Raw genomic sequence first — 8,415 nt, 5'->3', positions numbered from 1 at the left:
TTTTTTTTTTTTTTTTTTTTTTCAACATTTTTAATTTATTTTTGGGACAGAGAGAGACAGAGCATGAATGGGGGAGGGGCAGAGAGAGAGGGAAACACAGAATCGGAAACAGGCTCCAGGCTCCGAGCCATCAGCCCGGAGCCTGACGCGGGGCTCGAACTCACGGACCGCAAGATCGTGACCTGGCTGAAGTCGGACGCTTAACCGACTGCGCCACCCAGGCGCCCCAAGTTTTGGTTTTCTTATCCCGGAAAGCAAGTCAATATTGCCCCTGCAGTGTTTATACTCTCAGGATTTGCAACTTTGGTTGCTGACAAAAATCCAACTGCATGACTTTTGTAACGGACAAGTCTGAAGATGATGCAGCTTCAGTTGTGGCTGGATCCAGGGGCTCAGATGATGATGCCAAAACTTAGCCTCTGCCCATTTTTAGTTCTGCTTGCTTTGTTTTCGGCTTCTCGGACCCACACCCTGGCCGCCCCCAGCAGTGCCAGGCTCGTGTCAGGAGACTGGAGAAAGGACTCCCAACAGCCCCAACAGAAGTCTTAGACCAGCCTCTCCAGTGCCTTCCCGGAGCCAGTCACCGGGGCCAGGAAGATGGAACACATTGATGGGCCCAGGAGGGGTTCTGGGGGTGGAGCCACTCTCAGCATGTCATTGACTGAGATGGGGGAGGGCTGGTTCTCAGTGGGCAGGCAGAGACCCCACATGTCCGCTGAACTCCAGGTTCCCGTTAGGGTTCCGTGGGGTGGCACCTTCTGGATACCTGATGCCGTCCAGCCAGCGTAGGCTGGTGTCATAGGAAATGCTGCCTGTGATTCTTGGGGCCTGTTGGGCTCTGGGGATCATGAGAGACTGGGGCTCCCCATTAGGGACCCCCAAAGACAAGAGAAAGAAGCCGAGACCCCATCGATCAGGCTATATGAGGCACGAGGTGGAGGAGATAACCTGGAGTCCCAGGCTTGTGGCAGCACAGGTGCCTCGGACTTGTGTTTTGTTCAGACGGGGCTGACCATCTCTGCCAGGCCCCCGGAGTCCGCTTTGCAGAAGATGTGGGGCTTCCGGGCTTGTCTTCTTGAAAGTGCCTGAGAAGCTCGTAATGGTCCTCACTGCGCCTCGCACGTCTGGAGCCTTCCATGTGCCTGGTGCCGTGCTTGGTCCTTGGCGTCATCTCTTTATCTTTCCGGTAGCTCCTCGCGGCAGGCATATTATTATCCCACTTTACGGCTGAGAAAAGCAGTGCTGAGAAGTAGGACAGCTTGTCTAAGGTGATGCAGGGAGCAAGGAGGCAGACTTGAGTCTCCGGAGCGCTGTTCAGAGCCTGCGCGGTCCGGAGGCTGGGAGTTTGGGGTCCCTGCCCTCTCTCCCTTCTGTCTGGACCTCAGGTCTCCAGCCATAAAATGGGGTTAGTAGCCCAGCTCAGTGTCCTTCGGCGGGAGCTGTGAGGAGGCCCAGCAAACACTGGATGTCTATACTCACCCACGCCCACCCTGTTGCTCCTTCCACTCCTTTAGACGCTGAACTCGGTCACGCCACCCCTGGACGTGGAAGAGTGCAGCATCGCCTTGCTGCCCCGGAACCGAGACAAGAACCGCAGCATGGATGTCCTGCCGCCCGACCGCTGCCTGCCCTTCCTCATCTCCACCGACGGGGACCCTAACAACTACATCAACGCGGCCCTGACTGACGTGAGGGCTTGGGGGGGTGGGGTGGGCTCTGGGATTACCGCACTGGGAAGTATCTGGGAAGGTTCGGGAGCCAAGGGGGAAGGGCCGAGGGCTCTGGTCGGGATGAGGTCAGGGCACAGAGTGGCGTCAGTGCCTGTGACTGGTCTGGGGCCCTGAGCTGGGGTCTCAGACCCTTCACCCATGGAGTCGGAAGGGACGTAGAGATTTATTTATTCAAAAATATTTATTGAACTCCTACCACGTGCTGGGCAAAGACCATACCCCTAAATCTCTGCTTTCCTGAAACTTGTATTTGGGTGATGGGTTGGGACAGCCAGTAAGCGAATATACACTGGTAATTCCTACAAAAAGCAACCAGGCAGAAGAAATATGTAGTGTGGGCTTTGGAGTGTGTGTATATGGCGATTTTTGATGAGGTGGTAAGGAGGGCCTCTTTGCGGAGGTGACCGTTAAGCAAAGAGCGCAAAGAAGGGAGGGAGAGAACCATTCCAACTATTTGGAAATTTGTTCTAGGCAACAGGAATAGCACATGCCTAGGCCCTGAGGCAGGGAGCAAGCTTGGCCAGCCTCTAACTACCATGCCCAAGTTCCCATTGCCACAAATGTGAGAACCTTTTGTGGTTAGTTCCAAGGGCCGTGGGCTTGGGCACCAGAGGCCTGGGGGCTCACCCTATGAACTCAGGCCTCAGTGTGCCGGCCAGCCTCTAAAATGGGCCACTGGAGGCAGCCTGGCCCCGAGGGGAGGGCTGTTCAGCCCAGGGTGGGCAGAGTGGGAGGACAGCCGGTGGGGGTGCTCAGGCCCTGTCAGGGGTGGCGAGCAGGCCCCGCTGAGTCCCGGTTTCCCTGCAGAGCTACACACGGAGCGCAGCCTTCATCGTGACCTTGCATCCGCTACAGAGCACCACGCCTGACTTCTGGCGGCTGGTCTACGATTACGGGTGCACCTCCATTGTCATGCTCAACCAGCTGCACCAGTCCAACACTGCCTGGGTGAGGCCTCTGCTGCCCAGGGCCTCGCTGTGCTCAAGGGCGTGTCCCCAAAGCCCAGGGTCGGATCCCAGATGTACCACCTATTTGTTGAGTGACCTCAGATGGGTCTTGCTCCCTCCCAGAGCCTTGGTTTCCTCTTCTGTAGAGTGAGGCTTTCGGATGGGAGGGAAATAGCTGCTTTTTTATTGAGTACCTGCTGTATGCCAGGGACTCTGCTTCGTACTTACGGGCTTCAGGTGAGAAGATCAAGACCTAGAGAGGTGAAGTGACTTCTCCAAGGTCGCAGAGCTGTGCCCCTACCCCAGGCTGCCTTCTTCCGGAGCCTGTGGAACGAACTGCCCGTGGTGGGGGCCTTTAAGGCAGAGTAAAATTCCAGCCTCCTTACTTTTTGACTGTTTGATCTAGGGTAAGTTCATTGGCTCTTTGAGCCCCAGTTTCTTTTCTGCCTGGCACACAGTAGGTGCTACGTACATGGCAGGGATAGAGATGATGCAGTTGCTGCTGAGGTTGGTCCAGACACCGGCCCGGTGGCCTCAGCCTGGGGGCTGCCCCAGTTTCCTTTTGGGGCTTCCAAGGCTGGCTGGCACTTCCAGGAAGTGCAGATGTTCAGCCTGCCAGCCACGCCTGGCCCTGTCCCCTCCATCCCTGGGCCTCTCTTCATCTCCCTGTCCTAGGTGGCCAGGAGGATTCCTGTAAAATGAGCATGACGGTCTCTTGAAGGCTGAGAAGCCTTGCCAACTGGGCTCTTTTTGAGTTGGGCACTTGGTATAAATGACCTAGGACTTCCGGGTGGTGGGTTCTTGCCCCGGGGCAGGGGTCTGGAGGGAATCTGGTGTGAGAAGAATCTGCCCTTGCTGAGGTGGAGGGGAAGGACCCGGAGGGAGGCTCACACAGACGTCACTGAGTGTTCACCATTTGCTCATGCATTCAGCCACCTTTTCCCACTGGCAGGCCCTGCAGCAGGCAGTAGGGAAATAGAAGAACACACAGCCCCCCCTCAGATCTCATGGTCCCGTGGGGAGCGGGGCACAAAAACCAACAGTGACAGCACAGAGGGAAGGGGCTGCCGTGGAGCTGGTCCTGGGACGTGGAGAAGCCTGGGGGGATCCTGTATCAGGGAAGGCTTCTGGAGGAGGTGATATCTGAGCTGAGACGTGTAGGAAGGGTAGAGTTAACTAGGTGAAGACAGGGCCGGTGAGTGATCCATGGAGAAGGGGGAGCACCATGTGTAAGGGCCTGTACGCAAGGAGTGGCCAGGACCCTGGGCGAAGAGAGGAAGCTAGGGTCCTCTCTTTGTGGGCGTGGTCAGAGAGGGAAGCAGGCGGAGCCGGGAGTCCTCTGGGAGGAGCTTGAGGACTGTTTCACAAATGGGGGAAATGGGGGCCCAGAGGAAGGAAGAGCCTTACCTGGGCTCTAGGCAGAGTTGAGCCTCAAAGCTGGAGCTCTGGACCTGCTGGCCCGGAGGACCTGTGTCTGTATGTGTGTAGGCGGGGGGGGGGGATACACCTCCTTCACCCCTCTGCTGTCTCCAGTCTAGCCTGGAGAGGAGGGGGCATTTAGGGCCCTGAGGCTATGGTGGGGCCCTAGGGAAGGAGTGGGGGTCCTGAGCTGTGTTTCAACCCCAGGGACACCCCAGCTCTGTGAGCTGATGCTGGGGAGCGAGGCAGCAAGAGAGACGGCGGGGGGCGGGGGTGAGGGGGGGGGTGGGGGTGACCCGAGGCCTGGCCCTAGAAGGAGGCAGCCTCACGTGGGGATGTGTATGTGCGAGCGTGTTAGGTATAGCTGTGTAGCTGCACAGCAGGGATTGTTAGTACCCACCTAGGAAGGGTTTGTCTCTGTGCAGAAGGCATCGGGGCTGGTGTGCACTGTGCTCCGATGGGTGAGTGGCGGGGACGGTGGGGGGGGGGGACTTTGCAGGGGAGTTGGGAGCGAGTGAGTGGGTCAGGGTGTGCGGGAGCCCCAGGGCAAGTGTGGAGGTCTGGGCTGGGTATGAGCGGCGGCGGCCGCCCTGGCCCCCTCTGCTCAGCCCTCCCTGTCCGTCCATGCTCTTAGCCTTGCCTGCAGTACTGGCCGGAGCCCGGCCGACAGCAGTATGGCCTCATGGAGGTGGAGTTCGTGTCGGGCTCAGTGGATGAAGACTTGGTGGCCCGTGTCTTCCGGGTGCAGAACATGTCTCGGGTGAGTGAGCTGGGAGCCCTGCGGCGAGGACCCGAGGGGTTGCCAGGGCAGCCTCGTCAGACCCTCGTGAGGTCACCACAGGGTCTCGTGACCCCTGTGCTCACACCCCCTGCTTGGCCGCCCGTGCCCCCAGCTGCAGGAAGGGCACCTGCTGGTGCGACACTTCCAGTTCCTGCGCTGGTCTGCCTACCGGGACACGCCTGACTCCAAGAAGGCCTTCCTGCACCTGCTGGCCGAGGTGGACAAGTGGCAGGCAGAGCGTGGGGACGGGCGCACGGTCGTGCACTGCCTGTGAGTGCGGGCCCTGCTGCGGGGTGGGAGGAGGGGTGGGGGCCTGAGGCCCAGTCTGAGAGAGGGCCTCATGGCTGGCACGAAAACCCCCCCGCCGGCCGGGCGGGGGAGCAGGGGTTGGGGGGAGACCAGACGGCTGTGGCCTGCACTCTGCGTGGCCGTGCGAGGATGGCCCTGTCTTCCCTGGAAGACTCCGCTTGGTTTCCAGGGCGTAGACTCTCCGTGTGATGCGTGACTTTGCCAGTTTAATTAGAGTCCTGTCAGAATTGTTCACTGCGTGAGACAGTAGCACCCTCGAAGCCAAAGAATTTCCAGTCTTTGTCCGCGCATGCACACGTGCAACTTTTTCATTCATTCCTTCACATGCCCCCATTCATAAATTCTCGTACGCGTGTCTGGGTACACTCACTCCTTTGACCGCCACTCCCTCCTGCTTTTAGCTTTTTTACCCTTTGAGGGCCAGTCTAGGCATACTAGATAGGGATAGGGAGCCGAGTCAGGCAGGGCGGGTCCTCAGGGAGGTTCTAGTGGGAGAGACTCCTTGAGATGGTGGCTGAGGGCCTAGTTTATCCCCCATCTCCCAAGGGGAGCCCTACACCCCGAGGTCACAGGGGGCAGAGGAGGGAGAGCACAGGGGATAGGAAGTGTCTCTCTTAGCCTCGGAGTGTGGCTGTGTACGTGTGTGTGTGTGTGTGTGTGTGTGTGTGTGTGTTTTCACCTCGCATCTGTGTTGCTGGGGGTGACTGGTGTTCTCGGTGTTCATTTTCCATCCTGCTCTCCGGGTTTTGCTTGTCGCTCTGCGGCCATCCTCTCTCGCTGTCTTTGTCTCGGTGGATTTCTCCTGGAGCGTGTCTAGCCTCCTTCCCCTCAGAATCTGCTGTCTTCCTCTGGGAGGCTGTCTCCTTAACTGCTCCTTAACTGCCCACGGGATTTGGATGCCAGTTTTAGCCTCTGACTTCGCCCCTCTGAGCTCCCAGACCCCTACTTCCTGGGTTCCCTAAGCCCCGCCCCTTACCTTTGGGCTCCCTGGCTCCTCCCTCCTGGGCTCCACCCCTCACCTCGGGGTTCCCTGGGCCCTCCCTCCTGGGTTCCCTGGCTCCACCGGTCACCTCTGGGCTCCCAGGCCCTGACCCTCCTCCCTTTTGGTTCCCCGGTTCTGCCAGTCGCTTGGTTTTCCAGCCTCAGGCCTCCCTCTCTTAAGTCCCACCCCCAAACCTTTCGTGTGTCTCATTTAGGAACGGGGGTGGCCGCAGTGGCACCTTCTGCGCCTGTTCCACAGTCCTGGAGATGATCCGCTGCCACAACCTGGTGGATGTTTTCTTTGCTGCCAAAACGCTTAGGAACTACAAGCCCAATATGGTGGAAACCTTGGTGAGAGGCCGTGTCTCCCTGCCCAACCGCTTCCAACTTCCCGGTCCATGCCAAGCTAGGTCCCTCTGTACCCACTGCCCTCTGTGTGGTTCCCGCGATGGGGCTGTGGGTCCTGATCTGGTGGTGCCAAAACAGGGATCCACGTTTGCCCCCCTCTCCCCCGCCAGATGGACCAGGGCCCGTGCTCGCCCTCTTGTCTCCCACTGCCCCCTTCCCCAGTACCAAAGAGGGACCAGGCTCATGATTCCTTCTCTCCCTCTCCCCAGGATCAGTACCACTTTTGCTATGATGTGGCCCTGGAGTACCTGGAGGGGCTGGAGTCAAGATAGCGGGGCCCCTGGCCTGGGGCACCCACTGTGCACTCAGAGCCAGGCCCGGCACTGATGAGGAAGACCTGGACCCCTAACTCTGCGCCGCTACAGCTCCCCCAGGGGACGGCACTAGAGTGGGCGCCGGGCCATCCCGGTGCCCCTTCCACGGTGCCCGGGGCCTCTCACCATGTCTGATGGGCAGGCTGGGGGCCAAGGAGAGGCTTAGCGAGACTGCAGCCCGGCCTACCTCCATAGGTTCCTGCAGGTCTGCGCCGTGTATCTGGCACTGCCTGGTAGAGTGACAGGCGCTCAGAATTGCCAGTTCGGGAGGACCCAGGCCCAAGCCCCTCGACTCCAGGCTCAAGCCCCTTGACTCTGTCCCAGCCCTTGGCAGAGATGAGTAAGGCCCTGTGGGGCCTGTGCGCGGCCAAAGTTTCCACCCGGCGTGGCTTCCTCTGGATATGGATGGAGAGTTCACTGGGGCTTGGCATCTGGACTCCCATCTGGCCTGGCCCCTGAGGGTCCTGGGTAGACTGGGCACATCAGACTGGTCCTCTCTGGAGGGGACAATAGCCCCCTCCTCCACCCTGTTGCCCCCCCTACAGCCCCGGGGCTGTTTTGCTCATGATCCCTCCCACTATTACTTCTTTGACGTGTGCTCTGAGCTTCCTCGAACGGAGATCTCTGCCCATCCTTACCCTGTTCCCTGTGGGGCCCCTTCCCTGCCTGACCCAATGTCTGCAGAATGAAGGCACCTCAGCCCTTCTTCCTGTAACTTTCAAGCCTCACTGGTGGGAACTCCTCAGCCTAGGCCGTGATAATCTGCAAGGTTGAACGACAGCCCTTGGGGTTGAGGTCTCTGTGGCTCCTGGTGAGGCTGCCCACTGGGGACGGGTCACTGCTAGATCAGGGGTGCTTGCAGCGTCTACGGTTCAGAGGAAGAAGGTGTATTTTGGGATGAAGGAGCGATTCTTTCTTGTTAATTTCATTATTTTTTGATGGGTGGGTGGGAAAAATCTCTTTAAAATGGGGCAGGCCACACCCCCATTCCGTGCCTCAATTTCCCCATCTGTAAACTGTAGATATGACTACTGACCTACCTCGCAGGGGGCTGTGGGGAGGCATAAGCTGATGTTTGTAAAGCGCTTTGTAAATAAATGTGCTCTCTGAATGCCACAGAGGAGCCTTGTGTGTGTCTGGCCACCCTGAGTGGGGCCTGCTCGCCTGCCCCCAGCCTCCTAGTACAGTGGGAGGGCTCTGGGCTGGGAGGCAGAAGCTTGGGTCCGGTCAGGCCCTGATTTTTCCATTCATCAAATGGTGGGGGTGTGGACCAGAGCATCGCTCAGGGGTCTTCTACTTGTAGGGACAGGTTCCAGAGAACTCTTGACTATTGCTTCAGGCCTTTGAAGCAGCTCCTTAGGCAGTGGGCTTTATCCCGAGACTCCTGAGGGCCACAGAGCTGCCTCTCACCTCTGGGGGCTGGATCTGGGGTTGAGCTCTTTTGAAGACATCATGGGAAGCTCAGGCTTTGGTATCAGGTGGATGGGCTTCACCAGCTGCAAGACCCTGGCTAAGTCAGCTGCCCT

The 8,415-nt window shown here is 58.7% G+C and overlaps 1 protein-coding gene across 1 annotated transcript in view; it reads left to right on the top strand.

Annotated features, from left to right (window-relative positions):
* PTPRU (protein tyrosine phosphatase receptor type U) overlaps positions 1-8,005 on the top strand; it is an 89,463-nt gene extending 81,458 nt beyond the window's left edge. Inside the window, exons 25-30 of the mRNA XM_049617642.1 lie at positions 1,515-1,688; positions 2,538-2,678; positions 4,731-4,856; positions 4,990-5,147; positions 6,383-6,518; positions 6,785-8,005. Of these exons, the coding sequence (XP_049473599.1) occupies positions 1,515-1,688; positions 2,538-2,678; positions 4,731-4,856; positions 4,990-5,147; positions 6,383-6,518; positions 6,785-6,847 (798 nt within the window). The 3' untranslated portion in view covers positions 6,848-8,005. The remainder of the gene's footprint in view (positions 1-1,514; positions 1,689-2,537; positions 2,679-4,730; positions 4,857-4,989; positions 5,148-6,382; positions 6,519-6,784) is intronic.
* Positions 8,006-8,415: the final 410 nt, after the last annotated feature.

This window comes from Panthera uncia (assembly GCF_023721935.1).
Source record: "Panthera uncia isolate 11264 chromosome C1 unlocalized genomic scaffold, Puncia_PCG_1.0 HiC_scaffold_4, whole genome shotgun sequence".
Classification (NCBI taxonomy): domain Eukaryota; kingdom Metazoa; phylum Chordata; class Mammalia; order Carnivora; family Felidae; genus Panthera; species Panthera uncia.
Note: the sequence above shows the minus strand (reverse complement) of the source record. Positions and strands in the feature narration are given on the sequence as shown.